At 54.9% G+C, this 19,317-nt stretch overlaps 10 protein-coding genes across 10 annotated transcripts; 3 read left to right on the forward strand and 7 right to left on the reverse strand.

Annotated features, from left to right (window-relative positions):
- Positions 1-575: 575 nt before the first annotated feature.
- Positions 576-1,079, forward strand: HMPREF1541_02014 (uncharacterized protein; the record flags this gene model as incomplete). Its single annotated transcript, XM_008716370.1, has 1 exon — positions 576-1,079. The coding sequence occupies one exon, from the start codon at positions 576-578 to the stop codon at positions 1,077-1,079; it is 504 nt and encodes a 167-aa protein (XP_008714592.1).
- A 36-nt stretch (positions 1,080-1,115) lies between these two features.
- On the reverse strand, positions 1,116-2,197 carry HMPREF1541_02015 (uncharacterized protein; the record flags this gene model as incomplete). The annotated part of the gene is made up of 2 exons (XM_008716371.1): positions 1,116-1,842; positions 1,896-2,197. 2 exons carry the CDS (start codon positions 2,195-2,197, stop codon positions 1,116-1,118), a joined length of 1,029 nt encoding a protein of 342 aa, XP_008714593.1.
- A 1,875-nt stretch (positions 2,198-4,072) lies between these two features.
- Positions 4,073-4,869, forward strand: HMPREF1541_02016 (uncharacterized protein; the record flags this gene model as incomplete). The annotated part of the gene is made up of 3 exons (XM_008716372.1): positions 4,073-4,209; positions 4,261-4,663; positions 4,720-4,869. The coding sequence occupies 3 exons, from the start codon at positions 4,073-4,075 to the stop codon at positions 4,867-4,869; spliced, it is 690 nt and encodes a 229-aa protein (XP_008714594.1).
- A 188-nt stretch (positions 4,870-5,057) lies between these two features.
- On the reverse strand, positions 5,058-6,356 carry HMPREF1541_02017 (uncharacterized protein; the record flags this gene model as incomplete). The annotated part of the gene is made up of 1 exon (XM_008716373.1): positions 5,058-6,356. One exon carries the CDS (start codon positions 6,354-6,356, stop codon positions 5,058-5,060), a length of 1,299 nt encoding a protein of 432 aa, XP_008714595.1.
- Positions 6,357-7,203: 847 nt separating this feature from the next.
- Positions 7,204-8,228, reverse strand: HMPREF1541_02018 (uncharacterized protein; the record flags this gene model as incomplete). Its single annotated transcript, XM_008716374.1, has 3 exons — positions 7,204-7,835; positions 7,885-7,997; positions 8,065-8,228. 3 exons carry the CDS (start codon positions 8,226-8,228, stop codon positions 7,204-7,206), a joined length of 909 nt encoding a protein of 302 aa, XP_008714596.1.
- A 577-nt stretch (positions 8,229-8,805) lies between these two features.
- Positions 8,806-10,155, reverse strand: HMPREF1541_02019 (uncharacterized protein; the record flags this gene model as incomplete). The annotated part of the gene is made up of 1 exon (XM_008716375.1): positions 8,806-10,155. One exon carries the CDS (start codon positions 10,153-10,155, stop codon positions 8,806-8,808), a length of 1,350 nt encoding a protein of 449 aa, XP_008714597.1.
- Positions 10,156-11,333: 1,178 nt separating this feature from the next.
- On the reverse strand, positions 11,334-12,398 carry HMPREF1541_02020 (uncharacterized protein; the record flags this gene model as incomplete). The annotated part of the gene is made up of 1 exon (XM_008716376.1): positions 11,334-12,398. One exon carries the CDS (start codon positions 12,396-12,398, stop codon positions 11,334-11,336), a length of 1,065 nt encoding a protein of 354 aa, XP_008714598.1.
- A 1,139-nt stretch (positions 12,399-13,537) lies between these two features.
- HMPREF1541_02021 (uncharacterized protein) lies at positions 13,538-14,650 on the forward strand (the record flags this gene model as incomplete). The annotated part of the gene is made up of 1 exon (XM_008716377.1): positions 13,538-14,650. The coding sequence occupies one exon, from the start codon at positions 13,538-13,540 to the stop codon at positions 14,648-14,650; it is 1,113 nt and encodes a 370-aa protein (XP_008714599.1).
- Positions 14,651-14,953: 303 nt separating this feature from the next.
- HMPREF1541_02022 (uncharacterized protein) lies at positions 14,954-16,717 on the reverse strand (the record flags this gene model as incomplete). The annotated part of the gene is made up of 3 exons (XM_008716378.1): positions 14,954-15,342; positions 15,412-16,469; positions 16,521-16,717. The coding sequence occupies 3 exons, from the start codon at positions 16,715-16,717 to the stop codon at positions 14,954-14,956; spliced, it is 1,644 nt and encodes a 547-aa protein (XP_008714600.1).
- Positions 16,718-17,715: 998 nt separating this feature from the next.
- On the reverse strand, positions 17,716-18,822 carry HMPREF1541_02023 (uncharacterized protein; the record flags this gene model as incomplete). Its single annotated transcript, XM_008716379.1, has 1 exon — positions 17,716-18,822. The coding sequence occupies one exon, from the start codon at positions 18,820-18,822 to the stop codon at positions 17,716-17,718; it is 1,107 nt and encodes a 368-aa protein (XP_008714601.1).
- Between the last annotated feature and the right edge of the window lie 495 nt (positions 18,823-19,317).

Consider the following 19,317-nt stretch of genomic DNA (forward strand, 5'->3'; position numbering starts at 1 on the left):
GGAACGGGACCAAAATCGTGAAGTGGTGCTCACGGCGTCATGCTAAACGATATAGATGTAAAACGTTAGAGAGAAACAGTGGACATCAGTCTGGTGGGGACCTTTGCTGAAAGTGGTGTGAAGGATCAGGTTCTCAACCTGACATAGGACCTTATCATTTCACGCAATCGAGTCGAACAGCGCAAGGCGTTGACTCGTCGGGGTGAGTAATGCTGCTGATCCCGAAGGAAGCACTTGGAACGACTTCTCTTCAGCAGAGCACTGGTGGGGAATCAGGTAAGACAGGCTCCACGGACATCCAAAGCTTTAGTCGAAAGCGTATCAACCGCCTGGCTAATGACAGGTTGATATCAAAATACGGCAAAGCAACGACGACTACAAAGCCTGAGCACTGCAGAGTGGAAAAATACGTAACACGGTATGTTGAATGTAATGTGATGTCACAAGTAGAGCTGTGGGGTATATTTCCCCGCAAACTACCTGTAAGAGTAGCGTTTCAATACTGGCCCCTCAAATCAACGTCGTCCATCGGCGGTCCGAATCTCTCTTCCACCTCGCCCATCGATTCCAGCAAGATGAATGTCACGTACTACACGCTACTGCAGGGCTCACCCGAAACGGCCCTCCAACCTGTACTCGACCTCAACAACCAGATCTTTCAAGTCGACACCGCCGCATCAGGCACGCACCATGGCTCGCTCACCGAGTGGCAGAAGCGGCTGGGTGAACCTTTGTCCATCATTGTTTGTGCCGGCCTGAATGGACAGACACAGGGAGACACTGAGATCAGCCCGGTCGGCTTCATTTTCGCTCACCCAAAGCAGCACGGTGGGGATTCTCAGCCCGCCTTGCATATCTGGCTGGCGGGCGTGCTACCTGCTAGTCGCGGGTCCGGCACGTTCCATGGATTGATGACCCGGGTCGAGCGTCACGCACGAGAGAAGGATGTCAAGACTCTGAGCGTCGCAACATTTCCAGCAAAATTTTCAAGAATGTATTCCATCTTACGGGGGACGGGGTGGTCGGGCGAGAAAGACCTCGGTGGAGGCAAAGTTCTCCTTACGAAAGCGCTGACTTGACGAATAATTGCCTGAGGCATCAACGTGCCTAAAAGCCTACGAACCCATCTGCTTCGCCCGTTGCACCATCCAGTCGCCTGCTGTCAGGATCTTGCCGCCCTCAGGCTCGAACTTGCCCGCAACCTTGAGGTCATCTTTCAGGTCCTTGAATTTCTCGCACGGCTCCATGATAACTTCGTTGTGGGGGCGAACGAAATACACAATCGAATATCGATCGACGTTGACCTGCTCGCCCGGCGCCGGCACGACTCGGTGCTTTGCCGACTTCAGCAACCCATTGGTGAATGTCACCATCGCATCTCCAAGATTGATGATGGCATGACCCTCCATCGGCTTCACGTACTCCCACTGACCCAGCGTTTCCGGATTCCGCGACTGGATCTGCAGCCCACCCAGCCAGTTAAAGAGAATGGTAATACTGCCAAAGTCGGTATGCGATGGCAGCCCGATTGCGTCCTTGTCACTCACGTGCGCAAACTTATGCGTAAGTCGGCAGTGGTCGCCACTTGGCTTGGTGAAGATGTTCTTCTCTGTAAATTCCGAAGGCGGCAGACCCAACTGCTTTGCGAGGGTGCCCAGGAGGATCATGCCGAGCTGGTGCGCATTTTTGGTGAACGCCTGGAAGAGCGGCTTGTTGTCCGTGATCTCGGAAGGATAGTCCCGAGTCGGCTCGACCCCGTGCATGTGGTCCTTGGACACGTTGAAGAACTCGGTCGTGTCTGGACGAAGGTTGGGATCGGTCTTTTTGACTGTGCCGGGCTTTCTGGGTGTACTGGTCAGCGATGGTCCGTAGTTGTGAGGGTGGGTGTTGCCTACTTATACCCGAAAAGGGAGACGCCTTTGATGAGCTCGTAGGGGTCCTTTTCCTCGCTAGGGTGGTCGAAGGCCTTGTACGAGAGCTGAAGAAGGTCTTCGGACTCTGCGAGGAGATCCTCACCGAGAGGCGTCGAGCTAAGGTCTAAGTAGAAGAATCCGTGAGTCCGGCATGCCTCCACAGCGGACGCTGCCTCGGCTTCATCGCCGTTCAAGATCTTGGAAAGTGTAACACTGGCGATGGGAGCAGTAGGCACGTCAGAGGGGAACGGCGGAAGTGAGCCGAGCGAGTTCTTGACGATCATGGCTGCTCACAGCGAGGCTGGGCACTTGGGCAGGACGTAAGTTGTTGAATGGATGTATAGGCAATGCACAATGGAGACGTCCTTCAACCAGGCATATAAATAGACGAAACAGTAGCTAAGTCGCGAACGCAGCTCTATATATCGGATGATGGTAACGGGTAATGAAGAAGTTGGAGAAAGAGAGCAGACTTGGCCATATGGCTCAAAATGCTAATTGACGAGTAAGACGATACAGAATTAGCTTGGCCTCCCGCAGGAGGCTATCCGGGGGATCCTGGGGGCCGGGCAGCTGGTGTGGGGAGTCGTCTTTTGCCTCGTGCCTTTTCGATGGCTAATATCTGCTCATATCAGTATTGTGCCAGGCGGAGGGTGAAAGTGGGCCTTTGTTCAAACCACGCCTCGTCAGTAAAAGCATTTCGCCTTTGTTCCGCTCCACCGCTGCTGTTGGGGCTTTGATGAGTATGCGGACGAGGGTCGGGAGTGTGTTCCCTAGCCCCACATTGAGCAATTCGTTCGACCCCGCATCGTCGATTTCTTATGCCCAAGTTCAATGCATTGATGGCGGGTTTTCCGGCCCCTTCGACGGGCTTAGAGGATCAAACAGACGCACCGAGCGCCAAAGTCAGGGGACGAAGATGCTGTGTAACAGTGGTCGTTAGACTGACTTGGGATACTTGGTTAGTCTACACCGGGAGTTCATTAGCACTTTGATTGCCATGGCGCTCCAAGGAACCCGACTACAACACAGTACAGGCGGGTTCACCATCGAAATCCCATTCAGTATCCAGATGAGTGCAGACCCTGGTAGCTTGCGTGGTGGACGTCGCTGCCATCCTTCACACAGGATACCTTGGCATTGGAGGACCCGCTTAAATTTGCCTTATAAGGCAGCCTCGTACAGCGGGCTCAGGCTCACTTTCAGTTGCACGGCACCTAACCAACAGCTCATTTACTGGATATATATTGTTGTTTCCAATTTCTACTACAACAACCAGCACCGGAATCAATACCGCTACTGGCTCTGTTTCGAGCCTCAGGTCAAAGATTCCACAAACGGTGGCAATCTAGCGGGCTCAACTCCTCCTTCGATCTCCTCCTATCCTCGAGTCGTAGAAATCAAGAGCGGTCGGTTACGCTCAAACGTTCAAGAGACTGCGGTGTGAATATAACCAAAAACCTTCGGGTTCTCAACTACTGAGTAACAATCTCAGTAGTTGAGTTTTTGCCTTTTTGCCGTTCGTCTTGCAGCCCGATCTCATGCTGGTAATGTGTGTAATACGCAGATTAGTTAGAGCCATGCAGTGGTTTGTCAGGGTTGGCGTTGACCTAACACCTAGGATCGTTGTCTCATCACGTAGAAGCAAGTCCGCGTGTGTAGTCAACGCCTCCTTTCGGACAAACATGGAACCCTCCTTGAAGTACTCCCCCCTCTCAGACCAGGGCCATCAGCATCTGAGCATACCTTTCTGAAGACTTTCTCCTGCTGCAGTATACCGACCTCGGGTTCAAGTCCCGAGGCGGCGACCATGTCTTTTTGCTTTTGTCAGGATAATGCTGGTCGATTACGGTAAGCGCTGCCGTACAATACCGATTTACCCAGCAAAGGCAATCCTTGTCGTAGCGTTCTATGTTGCAGCACGTTCCAGAGACTCTTCCAACGTCTCAAAGTCAGTGGTATCGAGGATGACAAGATTCCATGCTCGAGCCCAGCCAAGTAAAAAGGGGCTTGTGGGCCTTGTACGGTGGTGGCTTCTCCCGAACACGACATTGCTTGGCATTTTGCGGAGAAAGATTCAGGGCCCCTGGCACGCATCTGAAAAAGACAGCGCACCGTCCAATCCTCCCTGCTCCATCCACGTCTATGCGCCGGTGACCATGAAGTTCTTGTTGACGGGGCTGACCGCCCTTGCCGCTCTCTCCTCTTCCGCCAACGCCCTCTACTTCTATCTCGATGGCACAACACCCAAATGCTTCTACGAGGAACTGCCTAAGGACACTTTAGTCGTTGGTCCGTATCGCGTTGGGTCGCACGACACGTTCATGGACTGACGACAGACAGGCAGCTACAAAGCAGAAGCTTTCAACTCCCAGACCCGCAGTTTCGCACCCTCCCCAGACCTGCATATCAGTGTCACGGTGGACGAGACATTTGACAACGACCACCGTGTCGTAAACCAGAAGACCACCTCCTCCGATAGACACTCCAAATTTACCTTCTCCGCCGCAGATGCCGGCGATCACAGGATATGCTTCACACCGTCGGGGCCCGCGGCAGTCAGTGTTGGTGGCTGGTTCACTCATGCTGGTGTGACAGGCGGAGGCGTTAAACTTTACATCGATATGGCCATTGGGGAGACCAGCAAGATCCAGAGCGAGGACCAGGGCAAAATCGACAACATCGTGACCAAAGTCAAGGAGCTGAACGGCCGACTTGCCGACATCAGGAGAGAACAGATCTTCCAGCGGGTGAGTCGATAATCATGCGAGCAACTGTAGCTCGGCCTGCTGACACACAGATACAGGAACGAGAAGCCGAGTTCCGCGACCAGAGCGAAACTACCAATTCTAAGATCGTGCGCTGGACGCTCATTCAGTTGACCGTGCTGGGCGTGACATGTGCATGGCAACTGTCGCATTTGCGATCCTTCTTTATCAAGCAGAAGTTGACATAAAAGGGGATGCTTCGGATAGATTTATGCTTTACGGCGAAATGAAGAACCAACCCCTTGTACCAAAGCGCCATAACAACATTGGACGATACGCGACACGGCCCTTTGCCATGTCTTTTCTGCACATCTATGCAACTCCACATCAATGCATCCAAAGAGTCCCAAAGATACCACCTCGTGACAGCTGCACATCAGCCAAAGAGTTGATCCATGATCCTTTGCGCCGGCAGGTCGTCTCCGGGACTGTCCACGATGCGCACAATCCTGTTCCCGCTCCTCGCACCCAGCCAGTTCCCATGATCATACGTCCGCTCTCCATCACTGTTCCTTCTCCTGCGCGGCCTCACGTCGCCCACCGTCATGCCCCTAGTCCACTGCGCCGCACACTCGACCCTGACATCCTCCCACCCACGCTCATGGCTCGGCCGCCAGCCCTCCACTTCCCTCGTCAAGACGTACCACACACACATGGGGTCATGCAGCTGCACCGCGGCCCCTTCACCCAACCGCTCCATCTTGGCCAACATCTCCCCCATGAACGCGCCCATCCACACCGCCAACGGGCTGCCCATGTCCCGCCACTTCTTGACCCTCTCCTCCCACATACCCCTCTTCAGTAGATGCCTCTCCGTGATATCCAAGCCCAGCATCACCACCGTCGCCTGCGCGGACAGACTCTCCGGATACGGCTTTAGTCCCCCCACGCCCTGCAGCGCCTCGCCCAACACGCTGCCGGGCGTCGGTCCACTCAGCGCAAACACCCGCGCCGCGGCCGCCGGGTCAGCGTAGACGTTGAATTCGGCCACCGGCGTGACATTGCCGTGCATGGCCACCGTGCCCCCCATGATCACAACCTCCTTGGCGCGCAAGAACGTCTCGGGATCCTCCGCGGCCGCGATGGCGAAGTTGGTCATGGGCCCGATGGCTATGAGCGTGATGGTTCCGGCCTCGTTCTCGCGCAGCAGCCGCAAGATCTCCTCGTGCGCCGGCCTCAGGCTCGGCACGAACGAGTGGGCGTGGTCGCGCGCCTCCGCGCCCTCGTCGCCTCGCAGCGCCGCGCCCTCGACCGACGCATCTAGCTCGCCGACGCTCTGCTCCTCGCGGAACAGCTCCTGCCACTCGCCGCGCGGGCTCAGGTGCGGGTGGCTGGTGTGGATGCCGCCCAGGCCATCGCGGCCGTGGAAGAAGTCGCTATCGCGCGGGTCCTGCAGGGGTTCGTCGGCGCCGATGGCGATGAGGGGCTTGTAAGCTGTGATGCCGTCCAGCTTGAGGGGCAGGGAGTGCGATTTGCGAAACGCGCACTCGGCTTCGAGGGTGTGGAAGAGGGCGACGACGTTGCGGAGGCAGGCGTGCACGTCGACGTTGCCGCGCACTAGGGAGATGAGGAGGACTTCGAGCTCTTCTGCGGGGGAGGAGAGGGCGAGTAGAAGGGCGAGGATGTCGTCGATGCCCGGGTCGGTGTCGATGATGATGCGGTTCTTGGGGGCCATGCTGGCGGAGTGAGCGGGATTGAGGCAAGGGCACGTGGCTGGAAGTTGCTTTCCCAGGCTGTATATATAGATAGATATCAACGACTTTACTCTGAGGTCGGGGTACTGCCGGGCTCAAGTGTTCAGAGGGTAGAGATAACGATGACAGACGCTCCAGTAGACAACGCTTGTAAGGCCGCGGCTCAGGTCAGGAAATCTGTCACTAGCAGACGTCCAACTACGACGGGTAATAAAAAAATTACAAGCAGGGCGCAGAAAGGGCGCAGAAAGAACCTCTGGTTGCATTCAAAGTGATATGGAAGCCGATGCCAAGAAAGTCGCATCAAATTCGCAGGTCTACGCTTGCCCCGCTGCACTTTACAAGTTCCGCTACTTCGACGGCCTGCGGGTTGCCAATGGGTGTTTGACAACCGTTAACGGCGCAACGATCTCCTTGTCAGCCTGAAGAGCTGTATTAGAATGTCACCACAGGCTCCATGATTGTTCCCCAGCTATGCCGATTCGGCGGACGGTTTGTCGGAGGCTGCCGAAAGCCGTCATACCAACTTAAGTCGGGAATTTCCCCCTTGAGTTTGGCCCTCGTCATATGTCTTAGCTGGTAATGGTAGATCGAGCCTGTGGCGGGCGGACAGAGAGTAACACGGACGAATAAATTTGTGAACTCGACTATTTCGCTCGTTGACGTTGCTGAGATGGGAATTTGTAGATGTCTGGTCCGATCAGCGACCGCCAATGCTATGCTCGTAACGTCAGGACAGCGTACCTCGACTCTCAATCTATGTCGTTGCCTTGTTTGACACTCCAGGTGTCCCTTCCTGCACATGCCCGGTCTCAAGCCCGAGCCTGCTTAGTAGACCTTCTTCTTCTCGTCTATGCTGATGGAACCGGGTCCCATGTTGACCAGCAGGAGGAGGCCTCCCATAATGGATAGAATCTGGAAGAAATCGTACTTGGCGAAGTCCTTGTGTGGGTGATGCGGGTGCAGCGTCCAGAAGTTGTTGACCAGAACATTGAAGATGGACAGCATAAGCACGAGGATGATGGCGCTCCACTTCGCCTTCAAACCCACGACAACCATAACACAGGCCACAAGACCGATCAGACTCACGATCACCCTCCAGAAGCTCCATTCACCAGCGAAGACGAAGCCAACGAACAGAAAGATGAGGAGGACGCGACCTCCGAGCTGGATGTACATCTTCTTGTCTTTCTCGTCGAGACTGGGCAAGCCGGCAAAGACGCGGGTCTTCTTGACAAAGCTGTCGCCCAAGACCATCAAAAGGCCGCCCATGACGGAAAGGTTGCGGAGAAAGAAGTTCAGGTCGAAAATGAGGCCGTAGCCCAGCGCTTGAACGACCACAACGGCAAGGAGACCCGCAACTGCGTATTCGCTGTAGCGGCGCATGATGACAAGGGTCGAGCAGACGCTCATGGTCACGACATTGAAAATCAGGAAGCTATGTGTGATGCCCCACGGAACTGTAGACTATTAGTGCATGTGCGCACAGGGGGTCAATGTAGGGCGTACACTTCCGGAAATCCTTGAGGTAGAGTAGCTGGTCGTTCCATTGTGTTATGATGCGGAGAGCGTCTTCAAGGAACGTGACAACGATCAAGAATCTTCCGATAGCCGGCAGATATCTGCACCACGAGTGTCAGTCGCAGTCTGGGGCAGTCTGGGGCAGTCTCTTTTCCCGGTCTGGCTTACGGTTTGAGGGGCTCTCCGAGAGTGTTCAGCTTGTCCTCGATCTTGCCGGTTTGCTCACGAATCTGGTCGAGAGGAGAGGGGTCGCTGGTAGCGGCGCTCGACTGGTTCCCGAACTGGTTGTTCAAGCCCAGGTTATAGCCCGCGGTGCCTCGTATTTGAGCCATTGCGTATGTTTAGGTGTGCGTCGGTCTAGGAACGGTCGGTGTAGCGGCAAGAGAGCGGTTGTGAAGGAGCGAACGTCAACAACAGCAGGAGAAGTTCTTCAAAAAGTACCGAGGCCACCAAAAGAATACGGAAAGTAGCCAGCAGGGGCGAAGGGTACTCCGAGTCTTGTGGGTTGCAAATAAGTTAACACGCTGGCTATAGTCGCTGGCCAATCGCGGCGCGACTCAGCCTCGTCCCCCGCCGCCCTGGGGGGCTGACGTGCAGCCACTTGGGGAGCGAGGCCCAGTTATGCTAAGGTAAACACCACAGCCACGCTGACGGCAACATACGATCTAAACTTGATGCTTGCGCTGCAGCCACCGCAAACTTTTGTGGGCTAAGAACGGGTTATTTCGGTGTCTTTTCTATTCGTACAAACTCGGATGCCTCGACTACCGCGAGGTCCTTTGCTTGGCAGGTGCAGCGTCTCAGAAGGGTTTGTATCCATCTCGCGTTACCAAGAACCCTTCTCGCGACTGGTGCGCGCAGCTGACGTGACGCCAGAAGGACTATCACTAACTACATTCTTTGCCATTTCTAGGCTTCCCAAACGTCGTCTCCGCTTACTGCCTCGAAACGATTCCGATTTTGCGGTTTCGTGCTATCATTAGCTTGGGATCCGTTCAGGGCTTTCACTGATGGACCCTTAGCAGTCAAAGGTTGGCTGGCCTCGCTGCTGGTATCCTGTTGATTGTCCTTTCTGTTTTTCTTCTTGGCTTTCTTGCTGGACACATCGGTCCATTCGTCCTCCATCAGCTTCTGAGCCCACTTGTCTTGCTCGTCAGCATTCAGCTGATCGGCCCAGGTATCCTGTTGAGACTTTGCATTGCCCTCGCGCTGAGATGCAGCCAAGGCCGCGGTCTTTTTCTCGCCCATCTCCTCTTTGGCATCTTCAACGTTGGCGCCTTGGCGGTTGGTTATATCGGATATGGGTTTGGTCGAAACCGACTGCTTATTCTCCTCATGGTCAAACGTGTCCAGAAGTGCGCCGCCTGACGGCTGGGAGACCGGAGCCTGATTTTCTGTGGCCTTGGGCTGCCACGCATTCGCAGTGAAGTTGCTGGCCTTGGTCTGATTTGATGTGCCGCCAGCCATGCGCGCAGTCCGCATCTGTTGCTGCTTCTTAGCCTCGTGCTGCTTGTCAGACTCCTCCTTAAGCAGACGATTCTCTTCTTGCTGCTGGCGACGCTGACGCTGCTTCTTCGTCAAGACTGTCTCGAATTGCTTCGGGGTCGGCTTCTTTTGCTGTGCAGACTCTGTGCTGGTAAGTCTGATGGTGTTTGGCTTCGCAGGGCCGGACTCGAGCATGTCTGAGATATCGCCGGCTCGCGAAACAGACGATGGAGGGGTAGCGTTGGGTGACATATCATCATCCGCATCTCTACCACCAGTGGATGATGTATCGGCAGAGAGACTGGGAGATTCGAAGCCCTCGGCCGTCTTGGGAGCAGCTTGTGCGGCACGTCGCTCCTTCTTGGAAGGAGCCTGCTGGTCCTTCTTCTCGAGCTGCGTTCCAGTCTGAGCTTGTCTGAGCTGTGCAGCAAAATCGGCGTTGCTCATGCCATCATCCTCGACCCTCGGAAGAGCAACCTTGTTGTCGTCGACGGTCTTCGCACTGATTTGCTGGCCGACAGGAGCTGAGATTATCTTCCTCTTCTTCGAGACCGGTGTGTCCGTGGAGCTGGTGGCAGTTGTGGCTGCCTTGTCATCTCCGGAGAGGTTGCTGACACGCTTCTGTTTGACTCGCTTGGATTGTGGGCGAGCTTCCTGTGTGGTGGGAGGAGCGGGCTGAGGAAAGAGCTTCTTGACGGCTGCAGGGTTATAGTAGCAGTAAACGGCCGACCCCACCACTATGAGTGTAGCATAGCTCGCAGCGGTCTGCCACATACTGACTCGCCTGACGGTGGAAAGGAATTGTTATGAGGCCGAGTATTGGAACAGTCCTTTTGATGCGGTGATGAAGAAACCAGCGAGACTGCTTTATGTCTGCCGACTTTGCTGGCACGTTTCAATTGAGGACGTAGCCAAGCAAGGGATGCGTGTAGATGCGAAGAAAGTGGGGGTGACGGATGGCGCTCGGGCGGCTGAGGTATCTTGTAATAGGGAAGTCGGATGTTGTGATGATGAACGTGCGTAATTTTGAGGCGAGGGTACTCCCAGCTGGTGGTGGTCTGGGTGTCTCAGGAGAGGAGTAGGTTTTAAATAAGACCAGGTGGTCTGTCGCAGAGGTAGTTACTAGAACATTGAAACACGGATGGGATGATTTCTAACGGCAATTAGATTGTGTTGTAGAGTAAAGAGCTGGACGCGAGCACCTACTGTGTGCTTGTGATTGACAGTCCAATAGTGTGATAGGTGGCTGAAAGGGAGTATGTTGAGGATGATGATGAACGGAAGTGCTGGTGGAGAGGACTCGTTGGAGCGTGAACTGCGCTTAACGCAAATGAACCCCAGCTGCGCCACGGTTTCTAGTACGCTAAGCGCTTTATGGCTAAAACTGGGGCGGACTCACGCCTAAATCATCTCGGCAAGGTTGTTAGCTCAGGGTAGTCTTTAGGCTGCATCTCATCCACATGTAATTCCCCGACCAGTCGTCTGATGCTCGTTGCGCCGTTGAGAGACGGGTCAACAGGCAAGCTCGACGCTGGCAGCGAATCTGTTCACGAAGACTAATGACAGACCGAAACGGAATCCATGGGAGGCATGTTCATTTTTTGTTTACTGCAAAGCATAGCTAGCCGCCCCGATCGAGAAAGGAGACCAAGAGCTCGGGAGTCGGCCGCAAGTAATAAGAAAAGCCAAGTGCATCAGCTTCGTGTCCTGACGTGGCTCGCTGGAGCACACTGTTTACCATGATCCAAAACTCCTTGCTATGCAGAATCGACCAGGACAATTCTAACGCTCCGTTCGCCATGCTAAACAAAACCCAGATGATGCGTCAACGGTCAGTACAGTAGTGGTGATAGTATTGCAGATGCCAAGTGTCTTTGATGAATGTAAGCATGCTCCGCGCGTGTTCCAGCGCGCGGAAGTGCCAATTGTAGTTGTGGGAGAGGTTTGAATCATCACTGTGTGTGGACTGGTGCCGGCGGCGAAGGAATAACGTAATGGAATGTCCAACTGGCTGGTCGTGATCGAGGCGTAGGCCTGACCTTAAACATTTCGGTATCGGAAAGAGTGTCAAACATGGGGGGGGATCGGGTTTTCGCTTCTAGTCGTTGGGATGACGGTGGTGGCGTGGTCGCCAGAGAACGATCTGAGTTGACGGATGCGGCATCCCAGACCTCTATGCTGGTTGTATCGATCGAGCTGTTGTCCTCTGCTTCGGGGGGTTGTAACTCGGCCTGCTTAGGAGGGCGACCCATCACACAAAGCGGGCGTCTCGGTCCCGTTTCCTCCATTGGCGGCTTTTTGCCTTCCATAACTGCAGCGCTCGGAGGAGGTAGGATCATCCAGGCCACTTCTTCGCGTCTCACTGGCAGTCGCGAGACAACAGGAGGGTGGAGGTCGTTGACAGCGGGTACATGGCCCCGGCTGTAGTCGATCTGGTCGGTCTCATCCGTTTTGGCTCGCTTTAATGCGAGTCCTGTAGCAGCTGGATCATCGCTGTTGTGGCCGACGCTCGCGGCCATTTTATCCCACATACGAGTCATGGTATTAGAGAATGCTCCAAGGAATTCATCTTCACGATCATATCTCTTCCAATTCCAGCCCTCAGGGTGCAGTGAACTGCGTAGGGTGCCCTTAACATTCTCAAGAGCGTTGGATATCTTGCGTTCGTGAGGGGGACGGACTCGCTCGACATCTTTATCTTTTTCGTCGTTGGCGGACCGCTTCAGCTTCTTCTTCGCGTCGCGCAGCATTGCATGCGGTTCCCACCCCTTGGGCGGGCCGGGCCCAAGTAATACTTCTTCCGTCCATTGTGGATTGGTCTGAAAGGCGCGCGGCTGTTGGACGATGCCAGGCTGCTGTGTAACGACCTCATTCTGTGCGGATTTGGCCTCCTTGCGGCGCTGTTGCTTGTGTTTGAACTCGAGGATAGGTGCACAGCTGACGTAGTAGAAGATGGCCGACTGTACGCCCCGCCAGAACCAGTGTGGCGGGTCTGTGTTAGGCAAGGGCGCAGCCATAGCCTGTAGTTGGGTATATGCTCACGTAGCGAAGTCCATGTCTGTGCCGTCGATGTCCAGGTATGGAGGGGTGCGAGGACGGGTGACACTCCCAGGGCATACGAATGCCAAGCCGGCAACATGCGCCGACCCACGTGGGCCCTTCTTGGATTGCTGGAACTCGACTTGCTTGCGTTCCCGATTCAGGGTCAAAAATCAATGTCATCTTGCAGCCTCCACCGCGGTCAAACCTTCAACACTGCTTGCTACTCCGGGGTCTGGTGGAGAGATACAAAAAGGCTCTTTTCATACGGAGTACTCTAGTTGCGATGTGGTGGCTGTGCGCTTGTTTGTTTTGAGCGCACACCAAGGCCGACGCCAACACTCGTATCAAGTCCATGGAATCTCCCAACGAAGTCCTTCATTGCCGACCGCTGAGTTGCATCGTCGTCTGGGCTTTGGTCTCCCATCGTCACAACAGGCCCTAGCTAGTCAGGCTGGTCAACGATCGATCGTGCCAAGTCAGATGGCGCTGAAGTGCAGGCTGAGGCCAAGCGAACAGGCAAGCAAATAACCCACTCACCAAGCAATATCATCGCTCGTCACATCGCTCATAATCATTAGAGCCTGGGCTACAAAGTCTAGATTCCGGATTTTTCAGCCTCCAGCGTCTCGGAGACCTCTGTAAGAAGTCGCCGAGATTCCTTCCTATCCGAATGCCAAGGAACACTTGGGTCACCACAAGAACAAATCCTCCAAGCCTGGCTGCTGGTTCTGAAGCAGGTTGATTCGACTGGGGGAAGTACAAGCTGCATATTATCTTGCAGACAACGTGGGCAAGACATCCGTCTGGGCCATTCGTCCGTCTTCCTCGTAGGTGTCGTAAGGAGTACTCTATCGAATCGAATCCATTCTCAGTCCTGTATCATGCATGCTTCTCCTGGGCTTTGGGGGGTCCAAATGCTTGGCTATCGGAGAGGAATACGATACGGCCGTGTTGAATGTTAATATGCCCACTTGCTGGCTCGCGGAGACATCTATACTGAAATGGTCCGGACGGCGCATTCCAGAGGATTTAAAACTCATTTGTTCACGCATGAGGCAGGCTAGATATCATCTTTTCCCACAGTAATCTCCTTACCCCTAGGAGCGAAGCAAGAATGAATAAAATATACGACGCACTCATTGTCGGTGGTGGGCCCGCTGGCCTCAGTACCGCCCTGGCATTGGGACGGGTTCACCGAACGTGCATCGTCTTTTCGGACAGCGAATTTCGCAATCAGGGCGCACATGCCGCGCACGCCATCCTGACTCGCGACCATACACCACCAGCTGAAATCAGACGGCTGGGCCGCAAAGACATAGAGCGCTACGGTCATGCCGACTTCGCAGAGTGCTCTATCACCAGGGTCACGCGCAAAGAAGCTGGCCCGCACTCTCGTTTCTTGGTTCACAATGATCAAGGGCAGCAATGGCAGGGCCGCACCCTTGTCCTGGCCACAGGTGCTCGAGACCAGTTCCCAGATCTAGATGGATACGCCGAAAACTGGCCAGCGAGCATATATCAATGCCCATTCTGCGACGGCCACGAACGAAGCGATGGACCGCTGGGAATCCTGTGCTACCCAGACTTCAACCCTATGCTGGTCAAGCAAGCTACGCTGTCCCATTTCCTCTCACAGCCGCCAGGAACGCCCGCCGGCACAATCGCGAAGTCAAACGTAACGTTCTTTACCAATGGACATCTCGACACCGGCAGTCCCGCTACAGCTCAGGCGCTCGAGATTCTGGCCGCCCACTACATAACTCTCGAGCAACGACCCGTTGTTCGTCTCGAAACTTCAATCGACGACTCCAAGCCAGGCCTCTACGTGCACCTCCAAAACGAAGACAAGACCACCTCGCGTCTCTACATGGGTTTCGTCTACCACAAGCCGAGAACCATGCCCTCAAGCCCCGAGCTCATCAAACAGTTGGACTTGGAGATCGAGTCGGGGCTCATCGGTGACTACATCAAGACAACCCCACCGTTTGAGAGCACGAGGGTGCCCGGCGTGTACGCGTGCGGAGATGCGAAGACGATGATGGGCCAGGTCACGGTCGCGATGATGACGGGGAATGCTGCTGCGGCCGGGGTGGCGCACTATCTCATAGAGCTGGATGACGCGATTGCCGTGGAAAGGTACCGCAGAGAGAAGGAGAGTAAGGAAGATGTGGATGCGGCGGTTGATGGTGCGGTGAAGGGGGAGGATGCGGCTGTGGCGGCGTTGTAGTCTGTGAGAATGTTCTCGAATAAGGAAACGTAGAAGCTCTGCTGCAAGCCTTCTTGGATGAGACCTGCGACGTGCGCAAGCGACAGGCGAGGAATTGAGCAAAGGAGCAGCATTGGGCCCACGGTTGATACCTTTGGTCGGTTGTCAATGCAGAGAGCGAGCGCTTCAGCAGTGCCTACAAATATATTCTACCCACTGTCTCTACAGCTCAGCTTTTAGCATCATCGCGAATAGCTCGTGCGTATCGAGAATCGGCAAGCAGGTGAGTCCGAAGCTGTTTCTTGTTAATCCCAGTACCCGACCTCACCGCCTTGATCGCTGGTCTTGAGCCCACTTGCTCGCCGTATACTTCAGACACCGCGCCGCCCCACACTCTGACCTCACAACGTAAAGCGAAAGCTGGGATCTAGCATCATCCAAAGTTAGCATGTCTTCCCTCATATTACAAAGGTGCAGGTAAGAAAGACACAGGCCCGACTTACAATCGTCACCCATGTTATTCCGCTCGTCCTCAGGCTCCTCGTAACGGTGGTCGCGCCTGCCCTTGTCACGCAACCGGTTCTCGCGCAGCAGATACAACGCAAAGGCGCATGCGGTGAAGACGCACAGCCAAATCATGCCGAGTGCCATGCCGAAGCCGAGCGGGTACTCGGGCGCCTGACTCTGAATGAAGATGTTGGATGCCACGATTCCTGCGAGAGGTTAGTTGTCAGCATTTGCGTGGCTTGTTTGAGTGAGAGAAAGCGCTTCTGAAAACCTACCTCCAATATTACCCAAGCCAACTTGCAAAGCTGCTCCAACGCCGCGCTTGTAATGGCCACTCAGATTGTTCCCAAGCCAGACCAACACGATGGGCTGAGCGATGTATCCACCGCCTACGACCAGGAAGACCGCAAAGTACCGTACACCAACCTGCACTTGATGCATGCACAGCAAGATCACGTAGCCAATAGTTGCCACGCAGCAGCCGCCAATAATGAAGCCGAAGCGGTGCTTGATCCTGTCCGACAGCAGAGCCGCCGATAGCGCCAGGACTGTCGCGACGATGAAGATCGGAATGGACATGACTTGCGCGCGGATAGATGTCCAGCCCAATTGTCGGAGGATGGTTGGAACAAAGAAACTGCCGGAATAGCCCGTCGTAACGATGCCCATGTACATGAATGTGCCGAGCCAGATCTTGACGTCGCCGAAGACGCGCCTGGCGGTCCGCTTGTCCCAGCGGGACATAGTGGCGTCTTCGCTGTCGAGGGCCAGTCGGCGGATCCAGAAAGCGCGCTCCTCCTCGGTGTAGAACTTGGCGGTCTCGGGCCAGTCGGGGACGAGCCAGTACGACGCGAACGCCACGAGGACTGTTGCAAGGCCTTCTAGGATGAAGATCCACCTCCAGCCGCCGTAGCCTGAAATGCCCGCCATGTGCGCGATCGCATATGCTAGCAGGCCGGAAAAGGCGCCGGCGATGATGGAAGCGGAGAAGAAAAGGTTCATGCGCCACTGGAGTTCATGCCTGCGATAGAACATTGTAATCAGGTAGACTGATCCAGGAAAAAATCCAGCTTCTAGCCCGCCGATGATGACGCGGCAGGCGACGAGGCCACCGAAGCTGCGCGTGAGGCCCTGGCAGATGGTCACCACGCCCCACGCGAGGATGATTGAGGGCAGGAAGATGGAGGGGCGCATCTTCTTGAGAAGGATGTTGCAGGGCACTTCAAGGAGGATGTAGAGGATAAAAAACGTAAAGAGCGCAACGTTGTAGTCGCTGCCCGACATGTTGAGGTCGGATTCCAGGCCTTGGATGCGAGCATTGCCGATATTGATCCTATGGGGGAATCAGAGGTGACTGGAGCATGAGGCGAGGAAGTCGACCTACCTGTCGATGAAAGCGCAAAGAAACAATAAGAACAGGATGGGCACGACGTGCAAGTCCGTCTTGAGAAGCAGTCTCTTTTCAGAGATGCCGCTGGACTCTGTCAGAGCCTTCATCTGCGCCATGGCTTCTTCATGGGCGTCTTTCTCGGCGACGGCATCCTCAACTTCTTTGCTGTCTGTGATCTTGTCGTCAGACATCTTTGGCGATTCCGAATTCAAGATTCAAGCATTAGCAAGCCACGGCAAACTCAGTACTTTGTTGGATCAATGCCACGCGAGAAGGAAAGCTGCAGCGGGAGGGACTGCAGCACGGCTTGCGAAATGAACGACAGCGGCAGCGTGCACGTGGAAGTGAGACAGAAGTCGGTGGGATTGTGAACCTGACCGAAGGCGACAGCGAGAAAAAATGGACGCGTGTGGGCACCTGCAATCGATTATGAACCAGACCAATGTCTGAGTGTCGTTCAGCAATCGACAACGTGGTTTGGACTGCTTCGACCGCTCGATCCGTCTCGCCTGTCTCGCAGCGCCGGGCAATCGATGCCGGGCTTCACTGCCGGCCGGTGACAGCTCCCCATCGAGGGATCATTCCGCGCATCATCTCTCAACGTAGGGGGAGCGTGGGATCCGCGATGCCACCGGCAGATGAGCTTTCCCCCAGATGGCAAACCGATTCATCGTTAGCGGGCTTAGTCCCCAGAATTTGGCGGAATCAAAAGGGGGCGGCGCGGGGAAGGGAAGCGGCCGGATACCTGGGGTTTGGCATTATGGCGGTAGGGATTGGTCGAGGGAAACAAGTTGGAGACGCACCACGAGACACGATGGCCGACCATTGCAGGGTTCTTTGCCGAACGACAAGTCTCAGTAAGGAACTCGACCACCGATGCTCGGATATCGCCCCGAGGTCAGACATATGGTGTCGCACTGATTCCGCGTTTGATGGTGGAGGAGGAAGGCAATCATACAGTAGTAGCGCTGATGTGGCTGACGCAGGGATGTTCAAAGGGCTCTTGGCATTTACCTACGTCCAACCACCTCCACGTTGGCCTGCCCTGTCAGCCATCAGAATTCGTGCTGACTTGACATGAAATGCTTCAGCGGCACCGAACGACGAGTTTCTCTCTTCTGGAAGGCTTGATCTCTCGACGCTACTGCTGTATGAGCAATCATCTAGGCCGTTGGATGTGCCACAGAGATTACAACGGCCTCGAAGGCAACGTACTGATGGCCAACCAGTTTTCAGACACAGACGGGAACAAAGCCTCGCCTCCCTCTGTCGCATCTGGCCCCGGTGTCATCAAGCCTCGGTCCGCCCCAGCAGTTTCCTGGAGACGCCGGCGATATTGCTCGAAATCTTCCAGTCTAGTCAGGTCCCCCCCGTTGTCCTTGACGAGCCCGTACCGATTCGCTGCTTCGAAGAACTCATAGGCGAACCCGCCCGAGAATATCTGGCACAGTCGTTCGCCATACAACACCTTCGTCTCTTCGAATGTCCTTGGCCGTTCGGTATTGGCCCCGTACTCGGCCACGAGGATCGGTACCTTTGACCCTGAGAACTTCCGCACCAATATGTCTTCCTTGACTTCGCCCTGCAACTTGCCTAAGCCCCAACTGAAGTTGACGAGTGCGTAGAAATCGACCCTCTCTTCCGGGCTTCCGGACATGTAGTAGTCGAAGCTTGGCACCTGAGTGGCTGCCCACTCCTCGTCGACAAGCCCGACCGGCACTGTTCTGCCTCCAGTTTTCTCCGTCCTTGCCCTCATGTAGCCTTTAACATCTCTGACAAGCGCCTTGATCACCTCGGCCGCCTTGGTGGCCTGAGCATTGTTAACAACATGATCCGCCACCGAGAAGCCCGCCAAGTTGTCGTAGCCTGCAAAAGCATCCACCACGCCATAGTACCGGTCCAACAGCGATCTTGAGTACGAACCATGCGGCGTCAGGCGGTTCACACTCTCCCCCACGCCAGGAGCGGAGCAGCCAACGAAAACATATATCCCGTTGTCACTGAGTAGCTTCATGCACCTGTCGTGCGAGACATTGAGGCAGACGGTGTAGACCCAGATGGCATTGATGCCCAGCTCTCGAAAGAGCTCAACGTCTCGCTCAAGCTCGGCCAGACGGGCATCGTTGAGAGGATCCCGGTCAGTGTAGCGCTCCTTAGGAGGCAGCGTAGAAGGCTTGATGATGGCTCGGCTGCGAAAAGGGATCTGATAGACGACACCGCGGAAAAGCAATGGCTTACCGTTCAGGAGGAACCGATTGTGTTGTATAGTTAAAGCTGGGGTGCTTTCGGCAGACATTACAGAACGTAGAGTCTTATTGCCGCCTATAGAAATGATTCTTATCGAGGCCTCCGGAATTTTTCTTCAGGAAACAAAAGGGACGAGGAGTGCTGTTGCCAATGGGAGTACCCAAGTGCCAAGACCAGGCAGCCGTTGACTTCTCCACCAATCTTCAATGAGCTACACGAGTGTTCTCGACTGGTCAACAAAGACTCATAGATGTCTGAAGACCGTGAAGTAGCTCGTCCCTCATCTCGGAAAACATGATTTTCAGTCTGAGCGTCCAATGTCGCCAATGAGCACACATTCTCCTGAAGGCCGCCATGCCAAGACTTTCACTGCCTGACCAAAGACTGGAAGTATCCCAACTTAGTTACGACTAATCCAGAATGAGTGCACTGTGGAAGTGGGCGTCGAATGCGAAGGCCACTCAAGCGCTCATGAATCCGGCACTGAACTCCGTAAGTCGGGACCCCATTCAATCGAGGAAAAGCCCGCCTGCGATCTACTCAC

This window comes from Cyphellophora europaea, assembly GCF_000365145.1.
Source record: "Cyphellophora europaea CBS 101466 unplaced genomic scaffold supercont1.2, whole genome shotgun sequence".
NCBI lineage: Eukaryota > Fungi > Ascomycota > Eurotiomycetes > Chaetothyriales > Cyphellophoraceae > Cyphellophora > Cyphellophora europaea.